Source organism: Micromys minutus (assembly GCF_963924665.1).
Source record: "Micromys minutus genome assembly, chromosome: 23".
NCBI lineage: Eukaryota > Metazoa > Chordata > Mammalia > Rodentia > Muridae > Micromys > Micromys minutus.
The window spans coordinates 11,550,203-11,577,586 of NC_137958.1; the positions used below are offsets into that span (position 1 = coordinate 11,550,203).

Genomic DNA, 27,384 nt, shown 5'->3' on the forward strand with positions numbered 1-27,384 from the left:
TTATATGTTAGGTTTTTTTTAACCTGCATGTATGTATATGTATTACATGCATACTCAGTGCCTGCAGAGGCCAGAAGACAGCATTAGATCCCTTGGAACTGGTTTTATAGACAGTTGTCACCAAACCTGGCTCCTCTGGAAAAGCAGTAAGTGCTTTCAACTGTTGAGCCATCTTTGTGTCTCCTTCTATAAAGCATATTGAAGTTAAACAAGGTGAATTGGTGGTTGCATGTGTCTGTTACTACTACTTACTAGGGCTCCTGAAGCCCCTGCATCAGAGTCTCCTGCAGTGTAGATCCCGGGCCTGCTCTCAGGCTTGGTTGTGCTGTGTCATGGAGTTGAAGTCCTAAGAGTGTACTTTCTGCATGTTTCCTGATCCTCCTGCCTCAGCACCAGCAACCTGCTACTTACTGTTCGGTCCCAGGTTTGCTGGCCTAGAAATACTGCTCTATTCCAGGCGAGCTGCTTCGTAAAGCAAGCTCAATCCCTTCCTTCTCACTTAAGAGTGTCCTCAGACACAGTGCTCACCGCCTCCTCCATCTCAGTATTTCTCAGATAGAAAATAGGGTGAACGATTGTGCCGCGTCACAGTCGCTGTGAAGATGGAATCATGAAACACTAGGACAGCACTGTGCTAAAGGGCGCTCTCTCTCTCTCTCCCTCTCTCTCTCTCTCACACACACACACACACACACACACACAAAAGGGAGAGAGAGGGAGGAAGAGAGAAGTCTCATTTATTGTGTAGTCCAGGTTAGCCTGAATTTGCTAGGTAGATAGGTTGGCCTTAAAATCCACCTGCCTCTGCCTCCTGAGCTCTAGGATTAAAGGCTGCACCACCATGCCTGGCAAGTGTTTGTTTGTTTGTTTTTTAAATATATATAATTTTCTAAAGATTTATTTGTTTTATTATGTGAGCACACTGTTGCTGTCTTCAGACACACCAGAAGAGAGCATCGGATTTCACTGCAGATGGTTGTGAGCCACCATGTGGTTGCTGGGGATTGAACTCAGGACTCTGGAAGAACAGCCAGTGTTTATTGCCAGCTTGAGGGTACATATTCCACATATTCAGACATGATTACCATTTACTAGTCTGCCGGGTGTTACATGCTTTCTTGGACTTTAGACCTTGTGATATGATCATTTCTTGTCTTCCTGAAATCTGTATTATATTAATTCTTTTAGAAGAGGGTCTGTGGATGATCAATTTAGCTTTTTAATTCTTTTGAAGATACATTTCACTATGTATATAACTGTAGGCAGATGTTCACTAAGCATGCTAGCGAGGCAGATGCTCTCTCCTATGTCATTGTTTCTGGTACTACATTGGGGACTTTGACATTGAAGCCCGTTTTGTGCTCTCTGAATCTGAGAAAGCATGTTTTACTTCTGACACTTCTCAGCTGTCATTCCTTCTCACCATAGCCTCTGTTTTCTGTCTTCTAAAACCTTCACTGTGGAGCTCAAGGTAGCCTGGGACTCATGGATCTTCTTGCTTCCAGGATGGCAGCTGTCCTCCCCAGCGCCCATGGCTTCAATGTCTCTTCTGTATTTTTATTTTCTGATTCAGTGTTGCTCTTAGATAGTGTCTTCATATTCACTTTCTAGTCAGGTTTGTTGTCTAGATAATTCATATTTAACTGACATTGTCCCACAGCAATCCATTGATTTATTTTTATTTTTATGAAAATTATGGACCCTCCTTATCTATGAATTTCATAATTGCTGATTTAGCCTATTGTGGGTTGAAATTGTTGGGGATAGGAGGCAAATTGTATCTCTCCAAGCACTTGGAGATAGTGAGGCATAAGTACTCCTTGCATAGCATTTATATATTATTAGACATATATGAGTTACCTAGAGATGGCTTAAGATGTATGCACAGATTACATGCGGCTAATGTAGCACTTAACCTACGAAAATTGAGCATCTGCAGAGTTAGGTGCCCATGGCCTTTGCAAAACCACTGTACCTTGTTGTATTAGGTTCTGTGATGCTGGTGTCTGATGTCTAATTTGTCTGCTCTTATTAGTTGTCTACTTTTGGCTTGCTCTTAAGTGCAGACTTCATATTTGTTCCATGCAGTGGGACATATTTCTCCTAAGTGGCTTTGTTTTTACTTGGTCCCTGGGGTTGTCACTAACCCCTAGCACACTAAATCTGGGGACAACAGATCAGACCCTCATGCTTGTCTCCACCTTAGTTTTTGAGTCAAGCATTTCTTTCTGTATCTGGAGCTCCGTTATTACAGAGACCCCATGGCACCAAGAGCACCGGAGAGCACTGCTCTACCTGACCTTCCCACGGCTGCAGCCGGACTCAGCCCCTCATACTTGTTGATTGAGCCGCCCGAGCCTTCTCCTTGGACTTCGTCCTTCTCTGTCAACCAATGAGTTTTCCTGTTGGCATATACGGAAAACTGAAAAAGCGTGGAAGGAGTATAGGAAATTCTCGAGATGTTAACTCTTTGTTGGCGACACCCAGTGCAGCTGCTGCTTGTCCTCTCAGGTGTTTTCTGTGTGCCACTGTCACACACTGTGTAAGCAAGTGACATGTAGCAACTGGTGCTTCTCCTACGTACTTACTAGTAATAGGAGTGAAACTACTTTGTTGTTCTTGTGTTGGCTATATTATGGTGATTTTCACTGAGCTCTCCACTCTGTAGAGTTGGGTAAATCACCTGTTTCCCTTTCGTCTCCACCTTCAGCAGTGACTGATCTGCCTCTTGTCTCTATGGGTTTATTTATTCTATGCATTTTCTATATAATCGAAGTTATATGACTTCTCTTTGTGAGAAATCTAAGCCCCCCTCCCCCATAGTTATATGACTGTTTTAGGACAACACTCTGGCGAGGGGTTTGTGTGACGTTAGTGTAAAATATGTTACATATTGTAGCACCTCTTCCCGTCAAGTTTATTTACTACACACACCATCATTGTATTTAAGGTGGTTATTGACATTTGGGTTGTTTGCTCTTTTGGCCTTGATGAATAATAGGGCTAGGCTTGTAGTGCAGTGGTAGAGAATGCACGTGCTTTTCATGTGTGGGGGCCATGGGTCTCCTCTCAGTACCACAGGGGGCTGGGTTATTTCTGTGAGCATTCGTGTGCAGCTTTTATGTGGATATGAGCTTTTACTTTTGGAGGTTGTATCAGTTGAAGTTACTGAGGCTTATGGGAGCAGTCTAGCCTTTTGGGAAACTGCTAGACAGTTCCTGTTTTGCATATCTCCCACAACACGTTCCCTATATTATTATTTCTGTTCTTGTAAGTATGGAGTGCTTTTTTTTATTGTGGCTTAATGTTTCCTTTTCTCACTGTTAATAGTGGAAGCCATTTTCCCTAGGTGTTTCATAGCTAAGCTAACCCTTTAGGACTTTGTTCTGAGTTTGTGTCTAATGAAAGATGGGAACCCAGCATTATTCTTTACTGTATATATGCAGTTGTCCTGTCTCCATTTGTTGAACAGACTGTTCTTTAACTGTGTGAATGATCTTGGCACTCTTGTTAAAAATCAACTTACAGTGAGATTTCCTTCTGAGATTCCAGTTTGATGACACTGCTCCTTAAATCCATTCCTGTACAGTGACACACGCTTGTATTGATCCTTGTTGTTTTGCTCTAAGCTTTGAAACTGGAAAGTTATCAGCCTGTTTGCTTTCCCAGCTTCTATGGGCTGTCTTCTTAACAGTTAGCGTTATTTATCGTTTTACTGTCTATTCTAAAACTTCAAGTTAAAGTGTAGAGAAAAGTTTTATAGCTTTATAGGTTAATCATATTACTGATTATATCAGGAAATCCCAGAATTTGGTGATAGAAATGTCCTGTTCTGCCCATATTATAGTGCCATCAGGGAGTGTGTGACTCTTGAGGACCTGAGACGGTGAAGGAGTGACCACTGAACTGCAGCCTTAACTTGTTCAATTAACAAATTGAAATTGTTTACTGGTTACACATTATCTACAGCACTCTAGGATTTCATTTGTTTCCTGTGTGCATTTTGAATTATTTCAGAGTATAGACAATAAATTATATATGAAATTCATTGAAGTAATTTTACTAGAAATTGTAGGTGTCTTTAGGTTTAAGGCAGAAACTCTGTTAAACTGTCGAATGCTGCATTATTTTCTGAGCATCATGAAGCAGTCATTTGCAGTTCCAGTAGGTTCTTTCTCCCCCAACACAAACCCTAATACCTTTGTTTTGTTTTTTAAAGATAGGGTTTCCTCTTTATAGTGCTGACTGTCCTGGAACTTAACTTGCTCTGTAGCCTAGGATGGCCTTGAATGTGGAGATTTGCCTGCCTCTGCTTACTGAGTGCATGTGCTTGCTCTCTCTCTCTCTCTCTCTCTCTCTCTCTCTCTCTCTCTCTCTCTCTTTCTCTCTCTCTCTCTCTCACTCTGTGTGTGTGTGTGTGTGTGTGTGTGTGTGTGTGTGTGTGTGTGGTATCCTTGGAGGTCAGAAGTTGTTAGATTCCTTAGCTGCTCTGAGCTACCATGTAGGCTCTGGGAATTGAACCAGGGTCCTCTAAAAGAACAGCCAGTGCTCTTAATTGCTGAATTGTTTCTCTAGCTCCTAAACCACCTTTTGGAGCTAAAATGATGCTGAGCTAGGAAGCAAGTCTGATTTGCTGACATCTTCGTTGTCTACCTGCTAGGAAACCGTGTTCTTGGGCAGTAGAGAGGCAGGTGTTTTCTAAAATGAAACTGATCGTTCTTTTTCTGTTTAGACTTAATCCTGCCTTGAATGTGGCTGCCTCTTTCAGTGTCTGAAAGAGAACTGACTCACTCACCCCTGCTTACGCATTTGAGGCCCCTTTGCCCTCTCTTTGTTAAATGAACCCCAGTCTTCTCTTGAGACAAGACCTGATATTGCTCCATGAGCTGCTCTGGTACATTTTGAGGAACTTTTGTTGCAGTAGCAGATAAGGACACACAACTTCTTCATTAACTTGGCTTTTTCTTGGGGATGAGGGTGCACTTGGCTGTGTCCTTGGAGCACAATGAAGGTGTCAGTTGAGTGTGCAGTTCTCACATGCCTCAGAACCTCCTGCATCTCAAGAGCTGTTGAGAGCTTATTTCCTTAGTTTGTAAAATGAGGGTCCTTGTTACCCTACCGTCCTTTTAGAAGACAGCTGGGGACTGTTGTCACCCATGAACATTGCTGCAGTTACCGGTTTTGTGGCTATTTGCTTTTCCCTCAGGCCAGCTTGATGGTATCTCTGCTTTCCTGTGACCAAATAAAGAAACACTGGTTGTTTAGTTATGAGTTGTTTAGTCAAGTCATACAGCTTTGTCACATCTGACATTCACAGCTCTGCCCCATCCCAGAGGAGCTGGGGTCTCTCATGATGGGAGCCACCGGGCGGGCATGTTACCTTTCTGCCTGCCACAACAGTTCACATGTATGCTGATTTATAAGAAGCTTAGAAATTACATTTCCATTGGAGGTGAATAAATGGAATTATTTGTTTTCTTGCCTAGCTTGTTGCTTTACCTAAGTATTACCATTTTAAACAAGCTATTTTTGGAGCAAGTGTATGTATTATTTATTGATTCTATCTGTAAGTAGAAATGCCGACTGAATATTTCCTAACCTAACATTACGTTAAGATAGAGGGTAAAGGAGGAGGAAGAGAGAGGTTTAAATTTAGGATATTATTTTATGTGAAATATACAGAAATATTAATAACACCTGAATAAATTAATCTGGAACTCCTCTTTGAATTTTGATTGAAGATTATTGAACCATATTTTCTAAATTTATACCAGTTGCCATTTGAGCTATAAACAAGAATCCTTTTCCCTGCCAAACATACAGTTCACATGTGCATTTGTCTGTGAAAACAAGGAGAGCGAGTCTGAGTGAGCTGGAAGGAACGTGGGCTCCTAACTGATTGTAAGGTGACTTCCCCAGGTCCCTCCATTTGTGCCAGAGCAAGAATGCCTCAAAACCTAGGACAGAATTAATGAATGCAGTTGGCCAAGTCTAGTGTTGAAAGAAATGCTTAGTTTTTAAAACATTTTTAAAAGGTCCTATATGGGGCAATAAATTGTATACTTTTCAAGTAATATAATTCTTAGAAAATGTTAAGTGACTAGCTTAAAATTACCACCTAACATATGCAGCCAGTCTTACTCCCTTCCTTCCCAGCAAAACTGCTAATTTATTTTGTCTGTATAATTGTTTATTTTGGATATCTGTTTCACAGTGAAGTCACAGACCCTATGGTCTCAGTAACTGGCGTCACTAAGTCGTTTGTTAGCTGTTGTGCAGTAAAAGACCATGCACTCTGTAGCATGTATCAGCATGTCATGTAAGTCTGTACCACATGTTATCTGTTAAACAGTCATCAACATCTGAATTCCTTCTGCACGTTGTTTACTGTGGATAATAGTACTACTGCGAACACTCTGGACATGATTCTATGTGGAGATATTTAATTTCTGTATATTCCTAGGAGCGGACTTGCTGAATCATATGTTAATGGTGTTTAATCTTTTTAAAAATTACATTGATTGTTTGATATATTGACTGGAGGTGGTGCTATCGTGTGTGGGGGGGTAAGAGAAAGCCTGTAGGAGTTCTCTCCTTCCATCATAAGGAGTCTCGGGGGTCAAGCCCAGGTCATCAGGTTGTAGCCAGTACTTTACCCACTTAGCCTTCTCATCTGTTCCATTTACTCTTTTAAAAAATTAATTTTCTAAACATTTTGTCTATTCTTTTCATATGTGCAGGTGTTTGGCCTGTTTGTATGTTTGCACATAGAAGCCAGAACAAGGCATTAGATCCTCTGAGACTAAAGTTGCAAACAGTCATGAGCAGCCATCTGGATACTGGGAGTTGAACGACCCTGGGTTCTTTGGAAGAGTAGCCAGTGCTCTTAACTGAGGAGCCACCTCTCCAAGTCCTGTCCTTTTAGTTTTAAAGGAGTTTCCAGAATGTTGTATAAAATAGCTGTGCTATATTCTCACCAGCTGTATATGATGGCTCCATGTCTCCATCCTCCCTAACATTTGTTAATGTTGGATATTTTAATTATAGTTGCCTTGGTGTAGGAGGCAATTCATTGCAATTTTGATTTCCCTTTCCTGAACGCCTGTTCTATTTTCATTTCTGTTGCTATGATAAAACTCCCTGACATAAAGCAACTTAAGGGTTTATTTTAGATCATAATTTCAAGTTATGGTCCATCATTGCACGGAAATGAAGGCAGAAACTTGAAGCAGCTAATCATACCACATACACAGTCAGCATCAGAGAGTGATAAAAGCATGGGTGCCTATTAGTTTCCAGCTCGCTCTTTACACTTAAGAGTTCAGGATCTCTTGCCTAGGGAATGGAACCTCCCATAGTGGCCTGGGTCTTTCTTTAGTGATAACATAATCAAGAGACTCCCTTCTCTCCACGCTCACAGTCCAGCTTGATGTAGATAGTTCTTTGTTGAGATACCTTTTCTATCTGATTCTAGATTATGTCAAGTTAACAATTAAAATAGCCAAAATAATATCACTGGCCATCTTTTTCTGTTTTGATAATTTGTATATATTCGCTAGAATTCTTTAGGATTCATTCTAATCCTCTACTCTTTTGGTATTTGTAATTGAACTTAGAGCTTTGTTAATGATGAACAAGTGTACTACATCTTGGCTTCTTTATTCACTTTTATATTAGTGTGTTTTTTAAATATTAGTTGTAAGAGTTCTTTATATATTTTGGGATATAGTAACTCCCTTTTGTCTCTTTTTAGTTATATAATTTTGAAATATTTTTTTCCTGTTGGATGAACTTTGTTTCCTTCCTTCCTTCCTTCCTTCCTTCCTTCCTTCCTTCCTTCCTTCCATCCATCCATCCAAAATTTTTAATTTTTATTCTTTTGTTTTTTGAGGCAAATTTTCTCCGTGTAGCCCTGGCTGTCCTGGAACTTGCTCTGTAGACCAGACTGGTCTTGAACTCAGAGAACCACCTGCCTGTGCTGGGATTAAAGGTGTGCAATGCTGCCATTTAGTGTTTTCATTTGTTTTCTTTGGGGGGCGGTTAGGTGCGATGAAAACTTTTATTTTGAAAGCCAAGCGTGATGGTGGGGGCTTAAAATGCCACTGAGGAGTAGACAGAGGATCTGGGGCTTACTGGATTGCCAGCCTAGCCAAATCTGCTAGCCGCAGGTCCCAGTGAAAAGCTGTCTCAAGAAGTAGGATGAACAAGTTTTAAGGGATGATTGTACAAGTGTATGTGCATACACACTGCGTTAGTTTAAAGGTTTATTACATTTATTTATCGGAGGTGGGGAAGACATGCCACAGTGTCTTATCTGGAGGTCAGAGGACAACTCGGCAGTGTTTGTTCTCCCATCATATGAGCGTCTGGATTTGAACTCAGGTCATCAGGTACCTTTACCCTCTGAGCCACTTTGCTTGTTTAAAAGTTTTAATTATAAAGAAGTATGGCTTATCTCTCTCTTTCTTATAATGATTGTTTTTGATATTGTGTGTAAGAAGCACGATCAAGATCATGATGGTCACCTCGTGTTTCTTTCCTGACAGGTAAATAGTTCTAGATCTTTCATTTAAGTCTTTGATCCATGTTAGAATAATACCAGACATTCAACTTTCTTCTAAAGGAAGAATTTATTTTTATTTATATGTATACATCTATATGAATATATGTCATGAGCCTGGGTGCTTGCAGAGGTTAGAAGAGACTGTTAGAGCCTCTGGAGCTAGAGTTAGACATAGTTGTGGACAGGCCAACATAGATGCTGGAGCTGAGCTCTGGTCCTCTGGAAGAGCAGCAAGCAGTAAGCACACATGAGGCTCTGAGCACTCTACCCCAGCGCATCTTTTGTTCATCCCAGTTCTTTTTGTTCAGAAGATCTGTCTTAAACCCTTTGTCCTTACATTCTTACTGAAAATATTTATAGTTCCTCTGTACTCTGTTTTTGTGTTTCTAATATTTCTTCTATAATTTTTTTTTTTTTATTTAAAGAAGACTGCCTCAGCTGGTCTGTGGTACATGCTGTAATTCTAGCATTTGAGACACAGAGACAGGAAGAGCAGTAGTTCAAACCATGTTGCAAATTCATAGCATGTTTGAGGCAAGCCTTTTCTGCAATAAAGCCCTGTTTTCAAGGCAGGAAAGGAGCAAACCTGTTTGCCTTCAGATGGCAGGGAATGGCTCAGTGTGTCTTCCCTGCCTTATTGTCCGTGGCAGCTGTAATAAGTACAGGTTATTATAAGTACAGACTCAAGAAGACTAATGGGGCATGCGTGATGATATCAACTACTTACTACGTTGACGTTAAACACTTGCCATCTCCTAACCGACAGAACTGGGTTTCAAGTTCTTTCTGCCTGTGTCTTGTTCAATGGAGCCCTTACTGAAAGGATTGAAGGCTTCTCTTCCTAGAACAGACGTCTGCAAGTTTGTTACGCATGTGGGCCGTGTAGCAGTTGGGTAACTGAAGTACAGGTTCCTGAGGGTCACAGGTGCTTTCTGTTCTGCTGAGGAGAAGCTGTGCGTTTGAAGCACTAGCTCTCTGTATAGGTCATTGGCAGTGTCTACGTGCATTTTTGATGGTCACAGCATATGTTTACCCATGTATGTAATTGGCGTGTGGTAAACTAGGTAAGAGAGCTTGTGCCTTTGATTAGCACTGCATTTGAAGGTTTGTAAAAATGGACATTGACTGTCTTAAAACCACCAAAAGAAGCACATTCAAGGAGTCAAGTCTGACGATATTTGTTAGATTTCTAGCAGGTTTCAAAATGTATTTCAAAGTGTAGTGAACAAATAGCCCTCTGGGCTGTTTACCTGGGAAAATGTGTGAGGCTAAGTTTTCTGACCCACCTGTCACTCTTCCCTCGGGCAAGGGGAGTGGAGTTGTGACAAGTCTCTGCGTCCCCCGTTCCTGTGAGTGTGACATTTTATTCTTCAGGGCAGTCTCTAAAGCATCCAGGAAAATGTTGGCTTCCCCAAGTCTTTACTGGAATTCAGGCTTCTTGTGTCAGTGAGGCCTGTGCTCATTACCCCTTTCAGCATTCCACTCTGATTCTAATGTCTGCTAACGCTGGGGACAGGACCTCTCAGTGGTACTGCACTCCAGTAAGAGGGAGGAAGTGCAGGCTGTGACGTCCTGTGCTATTTGTCCTGCGCCATTGCTTGGTTGTGTCTGCCCTCTTCTTCCCAGGTTATCTGCAGCTCTGCTCCTTTCTAATGACTTTGGAATCTCCTGATCCCTGCTCTTCCTACCTTCCTGTGTCACTGTGGCAGTTTGTTTTGGTGTTGATGAGTTACATTCATTAGCTTTAGTGAACTCGCACTGAGAACAATGAGAGGCTGGTGGACTCTCAGATTCAGCCAAGAGGTTATGTTTCTCAAAATGAGTGAAAGAAAGAGTGAGTGAGTGAGTACATGGGGGCAGTTCTCTGATCCTGGCTTTACATACAAGGACAAGCTAGCTTCTTACCTGTGATAGCTGACCTTCTTATAGCTTACAAAGTTGTGTGTCAGGAGTAGGGTACTCTTTCTTTACAGTAAAATTTTATAGCATTGTTAAGCCTTAAAAATTAATGAGGGCTGGAGAGATGGCTCAGTGGTTAGAGCACTGACTGCTCTTCTAGAGGTACTGAGTTCAATCCTAGCAACCACATGGTGGCTCATGACCATTTATAATGAGATCTGATGCCCTCTTCTGGTTTGTCTGAAGATAGCTACTTAAATACATAAAGCAAATAAATAAATAAATCTTTAAGAACTCCTGAATGAGTAGATATTTGTAAAACACTCCTTCGTTAATTAAAGGTTGCCACCCTTCCTGCCCGTGTAATGAGCATTGTTTGAACTTAACTAAAACGAGTGATGTGACTTTAGCATTTCTCAATGTGTGTCAAGTTCTATTTTTCCTTAAACTCAGTTTTTCTTAAACTCAAATTTACCCCTAATGCGTGATTTACTTTTTGTAAATAGATTTTTTTCTTGCTGTTTCAGGCCGGAGCCTCAACAGAAAGCTCCTTTAGTTCCTCCTCCGCCACCGCCACCGCCACCACCACCGCCAGACCCAGTACCCCCAGAGCCAGAGGAGGAGATTCTGGGATCAGATGATGAGGAGCAGGAGGACCCCGCAGATTACTGCAAAGGTGATGTGCTGAGCCAGCAGGGTGGGCTTGCTTTCCCGTGGGGTGGGCACAGGGTCACTTGATGCTCCTTAAATTAGCCTCCTAAGTTAAAAAAGCCTCCTATAGAATGATGTCAAAAAGTCTAGAAGGTCTTAGAGAACATAAGAGCAGGAAAAGTGTGTGTGTGTACACACTGTAGGCATGCTGAGACACATTTGATCCCTCATGATTACAGATAAAGGTCATCCAAGGAGAGCATGGGGGAGAGGAGGCGCCAGGCTCCTGACAGAAACTAGTGGTAACTTCTACTTGGCTAAAAGGGAAGCATTCCCTTCCCTGTATAGCATTACAGCAAATAGTACTTGCTTTTGTGGAAAGAAAGAATGCACATTTATTTACACAGAGACTTTCATGGCATTGTACTTAATGAGAAAGACATTCTATAGGTTGGCTCTGCTGTTGTGTAGCATGGCAGGCTTTGTTTTTATGATTCTACAGAAGACACAAACTATTGAAGTAGATTATTCTATTTTATTTAAATTTGAGGCAGGGTTCCTCTGTGTAGCTCAGGCTGTCCTGGAACTCACTTTGTATGGCCTTGAACTCAGAGATCCACCCACCTCTGCCTCCCAGGCATTGGGGTTAAAGGCAAGTATGCACCACTACCCAGGAAATTAGAATGTTCTTGTATTGATCTTAAGACTAAAAGTGTACAGTTAAACTCCTACATGGCCAGCATGTTATGTGATGAAAATGGAGAGCATCAAGGACTTGACTGTATCTGGTTGTTCTTTGTGTAGACTGGAGTCTGAAGGTCTTCATGAAAAGGAAGTCACAGCAATGCTGTGACTGTCTTTAGTACTTGTCTTGCTCATTTGGATTCTTACTCACTGCAGATCTGTGCTGCTGTGTTGTTGGTAAATCCTGCTGCACATTTTAAGCATGTAGTTCGGATTCTGTGTAACATAAGGGTATGGCAGAAGATGCATACGTGAACAAACTATCAGCCCTTAGTGAGTCTTTAGGCCTGAAGTGTCTTAACAGTTTTTCATTATCTAGTGGAAGCAGTCTTTTGTGCTGTTACAACCAGTTGTCTGCTGAGAAAAGGGCTGGGTTATTCTGTTATGGTAGTAATAGAACTAAGCTCCTGTAATCTTATTCTTTCACGGGGACAGATGTTTACCCATAGAATTAACACTTCCTTTTCCTTTTTTTAAGATTAAAAAAAATGTGTGTGTCTGAATGTTTTGCCTAATTATCTGTGCATGAGCACTACTTGTTTATCTGGTACCATCTGAGGTCATAAGAGGGCATCTTATCCCCTGGAACTGGATGTTAGGAGCCACCATGTGGGTGCTAAGAATTGAATGCAGGTCTTCTGTAAGAGCAGCCAGTGCTCTTAACTACTGAGCTGTCTCTCCCACCCCTACGGTCACTATTTTCATTAGAAAAGAGTGGATCTTTTCAGCATCTGTTACCATTATGCCATCTAATAAAAAATAAAATGCAGTTTAGAAAAGACAGGAGCTCATTATCCTCCTTATGTGTATGTATTTCTTGGTTTTAAAAATGCGTTGTTACAGGAGCTATGCACTACTGTCTTATGACCTTGCAGTTGACCTGTAGAAGTCATTACTTAGGAGCCCTTCTCTTCAGTAAGTAAGCTCTACCCTGCTGGCATGAATGTTGTGTGTTGTTCACGGTGTGGGCGAGGGCATGAAACCATTTCTCATATTGTTCAGACCTCTGAACTAACCTAGAGGACCTTTCATTCCCAAATAGAGGGCTAATCATGAAGGATCCTTCATTTAGGGCTGATTCTGGGTAAAATTTGTGGAATGCTAAGCATTTTAAGGGTATTAATGCCAATCTCAGTAAGGCACATAGAGATGGTGATACCTTCTGCTTGTGTGTGCTCAAGCTGCCGTCCTGGTCTGCTCAGTCTCTAATGCTTACTCTCAGGCTGACACTCTTGTAAGAATAAGGAGCTTGTGCCCTTAATCAGCATTGCTTATGTCAGATGCCTCTGAAATCTTGTATGGCCCATAACAGTTTGTCTCAGATTATGATAGGCGTACATTCAAGGAATCTGTTAGTCATATTTCTGTTGTGTATCCGAATTGAGCTATTTAAAAGGCAGAACAGGTTTATTTTAATTTTTGGTATGAGATTCTAGTCTGTGCCTTCCCCTCATAGTATCAGTACATGTCTAGAAGGTGGCCATAGAAACCCGACTTGGGGTTGATTCCTCCTTCCAAAGGTTCTGCTATTGTGGGCTAGTGATGAAGCCTTCCACCCTGGCCCTTGAGATACATGGAAGCTTGAACTGAGGCTGTCTGAGGGAGCACAGTGATGTTCATCCTTTCCTGTACATTTATGCGTATATTGTATATTATGTGTATATTGGGCCTAATCCAATAGAAGTAAACATAAATGCTGTGTGTCTATCTTTAGCTCTGTCACAGATTTGAAAGCATTAATAACAACTATTACTACTAATGAAGTAATTAAACTTACCCCAATGCTAAAAAGTATACCTAATACCAGATCTTGTTTAACCTGATAGCTCTAACTTTACTGTAGGAACAGAAGATGCAGCTTAGTTTTCTCTTTTTCCATCTTGGTAATCTTTGTTATTGCAGACCAGGCTCTCATCGGCGTGTTCTGTTTCCTTAGCTGTCTTCTCTGTGCGCCAAGTCACAGGCAGCAGGCCCTGCTTTATCCGCTCCCTCTCTCTCCTTTCTACCTTGTTGCCTGGCCCTGCCCAGTAGCTTTGGACTGGGTTGTTAAGAAAGGGCTTTTTTTTTCTCCACAGAGAATTCTATTTCACTTAGGCCAAGGTGTCTTGTTCATATTGCCTCTATTCCTAGAGAACTGTTGACTTACACACCACCTGTTAGTTCTCTCAGAATAAAATAAGACATCATCAGTAGCAAAAGGTCCTCTTTCCCTTTGCAGAAGAGATGTTTCCCAAAGAAGGAACAGCTTATGGCAGTGGTCAGTTTAATCCAGAGCCTGTCACTTCATGGCGTCTTCATGCCTCGGGGCCCTGCTGGTCTCAGTTGTTTATAATCAACTAAATTGTGGCTGATGAGGCTTTTTATTGCCTCAAGTTTATAGGAATAGTTACAAATCGTGAACTGTCCATTTTAGCATAAAGACCAATACTAAACTCTGCTGTTGCTAAAGCATTTCCGTTATCCATGTTTGCCTTGGCATTCTCTGTAGAGTGCAACTTCCCGTGACCTGCCTCTCTAGTCAGCTTGCCCAACGATGGCTGTCCAGGAGCATTATGAACTGGTATCTGAGAGACCTGGGTTTAGACCGTGACTCCTGCTTTTTGAGTCAGTCTCCTTTTATAAGGACTTTACCTCTAGTCTTTGATTTTTGATCTATAATATAATAATATCCCCTGTGTTATATGTAGTATTTTGCACCTTAAGATTTTACAGGGATTCAAATGAGATAAAAATGAAGTATGTGACACTGTGTTTTTCTGGTATCTCCATTTACAGCTTGTTCCCTTAGATTGTACCCTCTGTCTGATGAAGGAGGATTTCCTTAGTCTTGACAACTGTCAGCACTAGTTGTCTTCCTTTGTTTGTCATCTCTGGGCAGTTGTCTGGGGAGGAATTGTAGCAATAGGTGATGTGGTTTATCCCAAACCAAAGCACATGAGTTGGATATGTGTGAGCAAACACTTCCAGGGTCCTATGTAATACATACTTGCCTCATGAGTCTCCGCATACATGCTTGTATCATGAGGGGTCAGTAGTTCATACCATATGCTCTTTGGGGGTCTTGCAGGTCTTTAACCAAGTAATTTTAGTGTACATTGAAGGCTGTAGTTTGCCCACATAATGGGTATGTAGTGTGTGTGTGTGTGTGTGTGTGTGTGTGTGTGTGTGTGTACACATGCATGGAAGTTGGAGGAGGATGCTGAGTGTCCTTTGAGTAGTCACTCATTGATTCTGGAGAAGCTCACTGTTTGTGACTTGAATGGCTGGCTGGCAAGCCTCCTGCTTTGCTCTCCCTTGGAGTTGTGGTACAGCCATCCATACCTGTTCTGTATGTGACTGGGGGAAAACTGTGTCCATGTCCTTATATTTGCATAAGCGAGACAGGCTACCCACTGAGCCGTCTCCAGTCCAGGTACCATGCTTAAGGAATTCCAAAGCTGGAACTAAGTGAAGGCCCCCATTCCATTCTGCACTTTGTGTGTGACTCACTGTTCAAGACAGTGGTTCTCAACCTTCCTAATGCTGTGACCATTTTACATGGTTCTTCATGTTGTAATGAGCCCAAACCACAAAATTATTTTGTACTTCATGCTGCTAGATTTGCCAGTTATGATCACAGTATAAATGAGTGATAACCAGGGCACCTGATTTGTGACCGTCCCAAAGGGGTTGTGACTCACAGGCTGAGAACCACTGATGTAAGCAACAGCATTGCTGTGAATGATCTGCTCCAGAGCTCCTGGCTCTTTCTGGTGTTCCTCAGTCACTCTCTGATGAGCTGGTAGCTTTGTGACATCTTACCCTGTCACCACTCCATAGACAGTTTCAGCACAGCTTGATTTGGTATGAAAATGTTTCCTTGAATATGTCTTCATGAAACCCTAATCAACTATAAGGACCCCTCATAAGTTACAGCATTCCTTCTGGCACAGCATTATTTGATATATATATATATATATATAACATTTATTTAATGTTCATGTATCCTCTTTTTACCAATATGAATGTTACTGTGGTCAAAGCTGTGTATTTTTTAAATCTGATTTATTTGATGTATTTGATTTATTTATCTGATGCATTTGATGTATCCTGGTACAGTGAGTAGTTTTTTTTTTTTTTTTTTGTTTTTTGTTTTGTTTTGTTTTGTTTTGTTCTGACAACTGAGTCTCTTAAAATGGGCAGTACGGGACCAGGTGGTGGTGGTACACAGAGTTTAATCCTAGCACTCAGGAGTCAGAGGCAGATGCATCTCTGGGTTTGAGCTCAGTTTGAGAGTTATAGGAGAGCTAGGGCTACACAGAGAAACTGGTCTCAAAAAACAAAACAAATAACAAGAAAGGCAGTGTATGTCTGAGAAGGTGGCAGGTGATTGGTCAGTAGACCTGAAGGACCTATAAACTATAGAATCCAGGTTCTCATTTCTGCATTAAATCTTAAAATTGCCCCCTGGTGTTCCAGAGCTCTCAGAAATGGTGTACATTTGAGTAGAACACAGAGGCTGTATCTTTAGACATTTGAGGGGTGTCTTAGAAGCATATTATAAACACTAATTTATGAACTTAGACTTTCTTTCTGAGCGCAGGCACTGTTCTTCTCTGTCCCCTCTGTGCTTTCCATCTGTGAGAAGTATCACCTGCTAGAGTTTGATTTCTGTATTTTAATATGCTGCTTCTAAGTGTGACTGACTTTACACTTAAATCTTCCCTTTTCTCCAGAGTCTACAGTTTACTTCATTATAGCGAGAATGTCTCTTTACCTTTCAGAATAAAGCAACATTTCCGAGACACTTCTCTAAAGGTCTGTTCTTCATCGACAAGGGGAGTTTTCTGCGTGTGATGTCTAGAGATTTTTGCTGTTATTGTTTTTATAGTTAAGGCTGCTTCATCTGTATCTATTGGGTAGAGGCCTAGGATGTGTCGAAATCTATGTTTAGTTCAGTTTCTGTTATGAAAATTACTAAGGTCCTAACAATGCCAAGATGAAAAAAACCTTGTCCTATAGAATACTAGTTTTTATCTATTAAAATGGTATCATGTAGTCTCAAGTGTTTTGTAGAATATAATTGTCCATTTCCACTCTTTTTGATATTTTAAAAACTTAAATGCTGCCCCCAATCTCACAGCAGCAGATGCACTGAAGCTCTGTCCAGAAGTCTCATTCCAGCAGAAATGGATCTCTTGGAGGCAGGGTTTTAGGCACTTGTGAGCCACCCAACATGGTGCTAGGTCTTCTGGATGAAGAGTTAACACCTTCACCAGTTTCCTATGTGGGGTGCATGGTTAGGTCCTTACTGATTTCCTAGTAATAGTTCATTGTATGGATATTCCCAGGTGAGGATAATGATGACAGTGGTGGTGGTGATTGATGATAGTGGTGATAATGTTAGTATACAAAGAAATGTGCATTATGATGGGGTGTATGTGTGTGTGTTGTTTTATTTTGACTGCTCTTTCCCTCATCCATTCTAAATGTCAGTGGCTCTTGTTTTCCACCTCTGCTCTCCTATAGTCCACAGAAGAGGCTTCTATAGGTCTGGGCTGAGGTCAGCCTATGCTCTCTTATGTAGTCTTCCTGTTCCTCACCCCTGCCAGGCCAGGGTCTATATCAGAGTAAGACATAGCAGTAGTGAGGGACAGGACACATGCCTCCCCAGCCCACCCTCAGCCACCATCTTACTGGCCTTTCCAACTGTTGCCTAATGTTTTGTTTTGCTCCAGCTTTATCCTCCATGTTCCTTCTTCCTGTCTCTTTCTTCCTCCATTTCTCTTACAGACTTGCTGGAACATAACTGACCGCTTCATTTTGCTTTAGAGAAATCAGTTTTTACTTTCATTCCTCAGGGAGATCTACTGATTTTCCGGAAGGACTAGCATATTTGATTCTCATTTGGGGGCGGGCTTCAGGTAGTGTTCTAAACGCATTCATAAACAGAGCTGGTAATACTGTAATTTCTGGAGTCATTTGTTTCTTTTATTTTTCCCTTGGGCGATGAGAAAAGATTCTAGTGTGGTGTTTTTTCTTCTCTTTAAAACCTATCCTCCCCATCCCTGCCTGGTGGAGGCCTTGGTGTTGTCTTCCCTTCCCCCTTGCCCGAGACAGGGCCTCTTGTTTTCAGCTGCACATACCGTTTGGGATTCTCCTTGCTGATGAGTAGTCTGTGATCGATACCTTGTCCAGCCAGATATGGGGGCTGGTGGGATGCACAGGGAGGGTCAGGAGTTCAAGGACATTCTCAGCTGCATATAGCAAATTGAAGGCCACCATGGTACTTACCTCAAATAACAACAAACTTGCTGTTTTTTCAATTTCATAGACTTTCGTGAGATATTTTATACACACACACACACACACACACACACACACACACACACACACACACACACAACTTTCTCCACTTTAAAGGGAACATTTCAGTGGTTTTAACTATACGCTTGGAAATATATAACTACTGCCACCATTGTAGACCATGTTTAGGACCTCCTGAGGAAAGCATTCATTGTCAGCTACCAATCTCTATTTGCCATCTTAATGACCCTGTTATCAAAACCCATTTCTTTCTGTCTCTACGTTTCTGCATTCCGGAAACCCCATGTTAGGATGAGGTGTTAAGTATAATTGGGCATGTTAATTAGGTGAGCCAAAGGGGGCTTTGATTGCTAGACTTTAACCAGGCTCAGGAGGAGGAAGTGGTCAGTAAGGAAGTAGACCTTGGTGCCTAGCTTCAGGAATGGGATCTAATGTTTTTTTAGCAAGGCAGAGGGAATGAGGGGAGAACAGCAGTGCCTGCCAGAGCCATGTGCACCATGCTAGTCCCTTCCGAGGGGACGCTTGTTAGGGGGCAGCTAGTGACTTATGGATTGAGGGTCAGTTATGGGAGGGAGACAGTAACCTATGCAAAAAGCATGGCATATCCTCAGAGAGCTTTAGCAGTGAAGAAATGGGGTGTGTGGTCTTTAAGGTAGGATATCTAAGCACAGTTCTAGACAGAGGAGAAGAGATAAGACAGTTGAAAAGCCTACAGGAAAAGATTAATAAGGTTTAGAAATACTGACTTTGGTTTTTAAGGACTGTGGGCACGTGTTTACTTTGACTCAGTGAGGCAGCCATGTGTGATCTTTGTCATGATTTAGTTAGGACAGGTCTGGTTGTCATGACGTGACAAACTGTGCTATGGGGAAGCTTTAAACTACCTCTTTGTTTGGCTCATGATTTTAGGTATCAGGAACATACTAGTTTCTTTGTATGCCTGTGACTAAAATACGTGGCACAAATAATTTAAAGAGAAGAATTGTTTTGGCTCACAGTTTCCTAGGTTCTTGTTCAGATCTCCTGATCCATGGATGCTGGACTGGTGAGGATGAGGGGGAACAGCTTGTTCACCTAAATATGAACAGGACTCAGTAAGTATGAGGAAGAAACTGGCAGAACTACAGATCCACTTCGAGGGCACATGCCCAGTGTCCTCCAACTAGGTTCTTAATGTTTCCACCACGTCTCAGCGTTGGAGTAATGAGCTGAGGACCTTGCATTTCATACACAAGTGTATGTGAGATATTTCACATGAACATTTATTTAGTACACGAGTGTATGTGAGATATTTCATGAACAGAGCTGGAAAGCTTGTCTCTTCTTTACACTGTCTGTGATCACATTTGAACTTCTCTAACACATGGAAGTAGTTCTGGCTAGGGTGCAGAGTTATCTGAAAGCTCCCAGTTGTTTGTGCTGGGCTTTAAGTCCAGGCCTACTAAGGGAAGCTATATGTGCATTTTCCTGTGTGTATTGCCATGTGGCATAGCATGATGACCTCAGAGTTAACAGACTTCTTACCTGGAAACTGAGTTGTAAGGCAAATGGACATGGGAGCTGGTAACTTCTGAGCTGTCCTTAGAAACAGCATGGTTATTTCAGCTACAAATCACAAGCTCATATATATAACAAACACAGCACAAGGTTATTCATGACAACACATCACAAGCTCATTCATACAAACACATCAGAAACCCATTCATACAAAGAATGGAGTTGGGGTTTTATTTATTTTAATTTATTTTTTGTCAGGATTCCAGAAGATTAGATAGTTTGAAAGATACTATTATATGTCTTTCTTTGACAATACCTTAGAATATAGGCATAGAATTCAATAAAAGAATGATATAGACTCCTAAATATGTATAGTTTACATGTAGATACTACAAACTAGCTCCTTTTCTTAAGGCATAAATTCATCTGCTACTTCCATTTGGCACAGATGTAAATCTAATGTCTACTAAGAAAGTATATCCATATTATTAATAGTGTTGGGTACCAAATGCATGAATGTAGAAGTTGGTATGTGTATTGCCTTTCTGATGATTGCAGGGGCTGGGGGAGGTCTCTGAAGGTGTCAGTCAGGGAAATGAACTGCCAATCGGTGAGAATGAAACATAGTTCGTATTGGCTTCATCTACGTTGATCAGACCTTTTCGAAAGTGATCCACCAGTTTATTCTCAACAAATTTTAACATGGTATAATTTAGAGACAGTTTCTTGACACAAGCAGGCATAATTACATTGAAACCAACTCAGGGTACATGTCATTTCTTCCAAGAACATACACTCTAGAGATGTACTACCAGAGGAGGATTCTGGCCTGGTTTCAGTCATACAGATAGTGCAGAAGTCGTTCGGACAATTGACAACCTCTTTTCCTGGTTGTGGAAGCTTGGGGTGGCCCCTGGCTATTCAGATAATGCAAGGGTCATCTGGTCCTGATTATGGGACTTAGGAGTTTCTGCCTGTAAGGGTCATTTAGATTACTAGCCTCTCTGGTCCTGGTTGTAGAAGCTTGGTATGGTCAGCTATCTGGATGGAAGAACAGGTTTTACGTCCATTCCTTTGAGAGGACAGTACAGTGTGATTAATGTTCCTGTAAATCTGTGGGTACAAGAGTGTTTGTGCTATGCTCCCAACAGATAACTAAACTGGGAAGTATTAATTAATTTTAGATTATAAAATAAGGAAGGGCTTAAGAGGGGCTTATGCTGAACAGTTTTATGTCAGGTTCCAGCTTCACACAAGTTAAGAGTTATTTGGAAAGAGGGAGCCTCAGTTGAGAGAATGCTTCCATAAGTAAGATTGCCTGTAGGCTAACTTGTGTAGCATTTTTTATTTTGATTGATTTATATGTGAGGGCTCAGGCACTGTGGCTGTTATAACCCTTTTATAGCTAGTGTGAATTGTATAAGAAAGCTGGCTGAAGAAGCCACAGGGAGCAAGCCAGTGAATAGCCTTCCTCTATGGCCTTTGCTTCAGCTTCCTTCCCTAGGTTCCTGCTTGAGTGAGTTCTTGACTTGGCTTTCCTTGGTGAGGGATTGTGAGTTGTACTTCACATCAAGCCTTTGCTCCTCACGTTGCCTTTGGTTATGGTGTTTATTGTAAAGCAGGACGAAAGTTGTGCTGGGAGTAGGATGCTGCTTTGACAGACCAGTTGTGTTGTTGTGGCGAGGATTGTGGAAAGATGTTGGAAGCCTGGGAGCAGGCTTTTTAATGGGCTCTGCTTCGGTTCCTGCATCCAGGTTCTTGCCTTGAGTTCCTGCGTTGGTTTCCCTGGGTGGACTATGACACAAGATCCATAAACCAGGTCACTGCTTTCCAGGCTGCTTTTGGCCATGATCTTTTTTATAGAACTAAAACGTAAATGAGAATAAGTTTCAAAAGTCAGTTTTATTTTACGTGTCTCTGTGTGTGTGTGTGTGTGTGTGTGTGTGCTCGCACGCTTTTTATTTTTTTAAATGAATGAAAATGTGCTTTAGACTATTGTAACATTATTCTAGTTTCCTTTCTGTTGTTTTGATAAACACTGTGAGGAAATGCAATAGTCCATCACTGAGGGAAGCCAGGATAGGAACCTAGAGGCAGGAGCCATCAGGGATGCTGCCTTTTCTAGCTTGTTGTCTCTGGCTCCTGCTCATTCAGCTTATACAACCCAGGACCACCTGAGTAGTGACACCATCCACAGTGGGTCGGATTCTCCTGTATTAGTCAACTATCAAGAAAATGTTCCATAGTCAAGGTCAAGGCAACTCTTCGGCTGATACTCCTTCTTTCCAGGTGACAGGTTCTGTCTAGTTGACAGTTAAAATCCACCAGCAGACATGCCAGTGTCAGCCAGCTGCTGTGTACTCTGATCCACTCTCCTACCTTACAAAATATAAATAGTTTGGGAATAGCAATAGATTGAAACTGGATGAAGGGATTTAGTGTTTAATTCAGTTTTAAAGTCTCAAATGTGTGCAATGTCATTCTTAGCTTGAAATAGCCAAGAAGGGGGCTGGCGACGTGGCTCAGTGGTTAGAGCTCTGACTGCTCTTCCAAAGGTCCTGAGTTCAATTCCCAGCAACCACATGGTGGCTCATAACCGTCTGTAATGAGGTCAGGTGCCCTCTTCTGGTGTGTCTGAGAACAGTTACAGTGTACTCAAAAAGATGGTGTGACCATAGATTAGATAGTTGGAAGACTTTTCTGTAATGAGAAAAACGGACGCACCTCCCACTGTATTTGGTTTCTGAAGATGATGTTTTTCAGTCAAAGGGAAGGATATTTTTCATGGAACAGTGTTTTAAATTATTCTGTCAAAGAAATCCTGAAGCAAGAAATGGTTGTATCTGGCATTAAGAAAAGATAAAAACAACTAAGGGAAATGTTGGTTATTAACTCTTTTGACTGTTTGATCTGAAACTGGAGGGAATTAACATACTTGAACAATCTGTCATTTAATTATAGTAGACATATATCAGAAGCTTGTAACCTAAATTACTGTGTTAAAAACCAACCAAAAGCCTAGAAAACTGTTAAATTTGTGTAGATTATTTGGACTAGAAAAGAGACTTTAGAACTGGACAGCATTGCAAACTGAACGTGGTACTTAAGGCCCTGCTCTGTCACATAGGTGTTCCTACCGGGAAGGGGAGTGACAAGCAAGTACCTGGTCCCTGCAGTTGCCATTTGCCTTATATGGTCATGTTTGGACAGTGTCTGCCCCTGGTTGGCTGAGACCCAGCTTCTCTGTTACGTGGATACACTCATAGGTTGTACTGCGGTTGGCTACATATCATGTTAGACCACAGTTTAGTTTGTGGTGTCTACTTGAGGAAGTGTAGAAACTGGTTTAGAATAAATTATTTTGTTTAAATGAGACTCAAGTGAATCTGTAGACAAGGACTTTGAAAATCCACCATTAGCCATTTATGATCCGATGTTAACTAATGTGCATTTTTAGAATTCTTGACACCCACCTCCCTGGGTTCATTAACCATATGCCTAAAGAAAGGAAACAACCATGGCGGGTGTGGACCTCAGTGCAAACGAAGGCTTAAATGCTGGCTTGTTTCAGTCTGAGACTCACGTTTTCTTTATGGACACTTTTGTTTATGACAGTCTTTTAGAAAAATTGTTTCTCAAGCCTGGCATTGTATTACATGCCTGTAATCCCAGCATTTGAGAAGTAAAGGCTGGGAGATACTTTTTCAAGAGAAGGAACATAGAAATGTCAACATGAGTATGTTTTAGAAAAGTTTTATTGTAGTCACAAAATTATTACAATGACATATAGAAAAGACTGTTGTTTGTTTGGTGTTGGCTCATGTCTGTGCCTAATTTATAAAGACGGTCCACAGGATCATAAAGTTTTGTGAAGATCATGATCCCTTGGATCTTGTGAGGTCACCGCTCACTCACTGTACTTTCTGTGCTCTTTAAGTACTATGTATTTCAAATGGGCAGTCTGATAAAATACAGTCTTGCAGTTTTCTTAGCAGTAGTATTAGATAATACTCCTTGAGGCACATTTAAGTTAGGTTCTCCTTGTCCAGATGGAAGAAACAGTGTGGAGGATATACTTTGTTAATTTCTCTCCACAAAAGGAAGATCCAAACTCTTGTATAGTTGGAAAGAATTTTCTCAGCCAGATCTGTGACTTCCTCCCTCTTTGTTCCTTCCTTCCTTCCTTCCTTCCTTTCTTCCTTCTCTTTTAAAAAATATTTATTTTTATTTTATACATTCATGTTTTGACTGCATGTATGTCTGTGTGAAGGTGTCAGATTCCTTGGAGCTGGAGTTAGTGTTGAGCTGCCATGTGGGTGTTGAGAATTGAACCTGGGTCCTCTGGAAGAGTAGACAGTGCCCTTTACCACTGAGCCATCTCTACAGCCTCTTTCTTTTTTTCTTCTTAATGTAAAACTTATTCCACTTAAACCCATCTCCATGATTTCTTCATGAGGCTTTCCACATTCTTCTTTTGTTACAACAATAACCTAAAAAAGTTTTGATTTTTACTTGCTTGCTTGTTTGTCTGTCTGTCTGTCTGTTTGAGACAGAGTCTCATTGTATAGTTCTGACTGGACTGAATTATTCACTGTATAGACTAGTCTAGCTTTGAGCTCCTGCTACAATTAAAGACACAGGCCACCAAAGCCTGACTTTGGCTTATATTTGGAAGGAGAGCACTCTCTGTACTTGTTGTTTTACATAGCAAATGCCCTCTCTCATGTCCATGGCTGTGCTTGTTGGGTTTACATATGTGCTGTCTATCATGCTCCAAGTAATGTCTTTACAGGAAGCCTGTGCCTGCTCTCCTAAGAGTTTGCCATCTCTACAGGAACAGAAGAGAGAAATGAGGAACAAATACATTCTGTTATGTTACATAACAGAACATAAGATGACTTCATTGAGGGTATAAAAAAAGCACAGGGAAAAATAAACTTTACCTGAGCCAGGAAGTCAGGAAATACTTCTGACTTAGATGTGTGCTTTGCTGGAGTTTATCATCAGGAGAAGGACCTGTCGCTTGCACTCTAATACTTCACATCCTTAATAACTTTTACAGATAAATATATGCAGTGCAGCAGGCAGACACCTCACTTTGGAGGGGTTTTCTCTTGTGTGCCCTTTCAGAAAAGATTGTATAGAACCAATCTTTTGGAAGTATTTTGGAACCAGTTGTATGTAAGTATTTCTTCCATAATGTTCATAAAATTACTTATTCCCCCCCCCCCCTTTTTAAAGACAGACGCTTGCTGTATAGCAGAGACCAGCCTCAGACCTTGTCCCCCCAGGTATTGGGATGCAGGCGTGCATACTCAGCTACTGTGCCCTTTTTATAACACTGTGTTTAGTGAACTCAGATTTAAAAATGAGCCCAGGATTATTGCAGTATTGGGGGTTTGTTGTTAAATTTCAGTTTGTGTCATTAAAGGTGTGTTTATGTTCTGTGTCCTTCCCACATCTGCAGGGTACTTACTTGGTGGAGTAGGCTCTGCTCTACCAAAGCTCTACTCAGAAATACATTGTTTTGTTTTCTCAAATCCTTTTCATTGTTCATTGTTTTTCATTTTTGCAGATTTTAGGTTATATTGTGTTCTTTGTCTGTTTGTTTATTTGTTTGGGCTCATTTCCACTGCTGTTTATTTAAGCAGAACTTGGTTTTGGATCTTCAGTACAGGTGTATAATCGTGACAGATGCTCACACTGTTTCAGCACCATTTCATATTGCTGTGTCATGCTTTTTATCTTGAGATACATAAAATACCTTGAGATTTTTGTTTGTTTGATACTGGGTTTCATTCTAATGTCTAGACAGGCCTAGAATCAATGAACAGTGGGAATTTGAATTCACAGAGCACCTTCTCCCAAGTGCTGGTTTGAGAAGCATCAGTCTCCACAGCTGGTGTTGATTTTGGTTTGTGTGTGTATTTGTGTGTGTGTGTGGGGTGTGTGTCTTTTTTTGAGATGGTCTCCCTGGTTGACACAAAACTGACTTTGTAGCCTAGCCTGGACTTGACCTTGCCATGGGTAATCTTTCAGCCTGTGTTGCATTGCAGGCCTGAGCTACAGTACCTAGTTTCTTTCAGATTTCTTCTTTAAATTATATATTAGTTTGGAGAATTTAAGTTAGTTTTCAGGTTTTTGGTACATTTTAAATTCCTGTTGGTTCTTAATTTAATACCATGTGGTCTGAGAATGTTGTTTATATGACTGGAACTTTGTTTTTATTCAAGTGTTTTGTGAGTCAGTATGTTATCTCTTTTGACCAATTGTCTGCATGCCTGAGAGAATATTACTGAGTGCATTCTGTAAGTTTCAGTTGAGTCAGGCTGACACATAGTGTGCTCAGTCTTCATGTCCTTACTGATCTTCTGCCCCGGTTCATTGGTTTGGTGTTGGGAAGTATCGCTCTGTTGCCTTACCTGCGTGGAGCGAGTTTCTTCCCCCCATGCTCCACCTCCCTTTCTTTCCTTTAAAGATTTTACTTTTATCTTATATGTCTGGATGTTTTGCCTCCATGTGTATCTGTGTACCATATGTGTGTCTGGTGCTCATGGATACTGTAAGAGAGAATCAGATCCTCTAAAACTATAGTTACAGGTAGCTACGAGCAACCATGTAGGTGCACAGACTTGAGCCTGGGTCCTCTAGAGGAGCACCCAGGGCTCTTAACTGCTGAGACATCTGTCCAGACCTAGTTTCTCCTTTATTAAAACTTATATGTTAATGACAATTCTGTAATATTTCCTTTTGAAAGCTTTCAGCATAAATACCACAATCAGAGAGCAGAGAGGTGTCTAAAAAGAAATAATAAGTAATATTATTTTAATTAGGAGATAAAGACACTGTTGAAAGTCCAGACTGTTTTATATCATGGATTTTGAACTTTTGACTGGCTTACATAAATAGATGTGTTTCTTGCCAAGCAGGGAGAAGAGAGTCTTAATCAGTGTAGGTAGAACCTATTGGTTTTAGGTGACAGAGAGTGAGGATGGGAGAAGCCACAGTAATAAAATGAATGGTCACTGAGTAGTTCATTCTTGTTCCCTTTGTTTTATAACCTAATGTAAATGTTATTTTCCATTTGAGAAGAAAACTTGTACACCTGACTTTAGTCAGAGAAGAAAATCTACATGATAATGTTAACTATGATAGTGAAATACAGATTGTTGGCTAAACCTTTCTAGAACTCTGATTGGCTGTGAGCTGGGCCTGTGTGTAGCATTATTTCTTATCTTGTTATATTGTGTCTACCCCACCCCGACCTGGCTTGGATAAAGCTACAAAAGTGACTCCAGAGAGATGTGAAGCCTTTACCTGTCTTCTGTCATGCTGACAGTGTGTTAGAGCAGGTCTGGCCGGCATGCAGGAGACAGGGTGAAATGTATTTCTGTTGTTGTGGGCCTACTGTGAGGGGAGACACTCCTGTCTTCCTGCAGTGTAGTAAGTTGAGGAGGTGTCCTGTTAGTCAGGATTTTCTCTTATAGGAATGAATTTAAAAAAAAAAAAAAAGGTCAGTAGAGAGACCCTTATTTTATGAAGAAATTTAGGAGTTAGAATCTGAGACTGTGTAGACTATAGATTTGAAATATTATGTACTATCTAGTTAGAAAAATGTTAATTATTTTATGCTTTTAGTGTGTTTCTTTTGTTTGTTTTATTTAAAAAATACTTTTGTGTTGCTCTTGTATAATTGGTCTGTTTTTAGAGATAATATTCAAGCT

General features: G+C 41.0%; 1 protein-coding gene across 5 annotated transcripts in view; it reads left to right on the forward strand.

Annotated features, from left to right (window-relative positions):
* The window catches only part of SRPK2 (SRSF protein kinase 2), a 152,276-nt gene that overhangs the window by 83,216 nt on the left and 41,676 nt on the right, over positions 1-27,384 (forward strand). For all 5 annotated transcript variants that reach the window (XM_080936553.1, XM_080936554.1, XM_080936556.1 and 2 more), the window contains one exon: positions 10,990-11,138. In XM_080936553.1, coding sequence (XP_080792679.1) covers positions 10,990-11,138 — 149 coding nt within the window. The remainder of the gene's footprint in view (positions 1-10,989; positions 11,139-27,384) is intronic.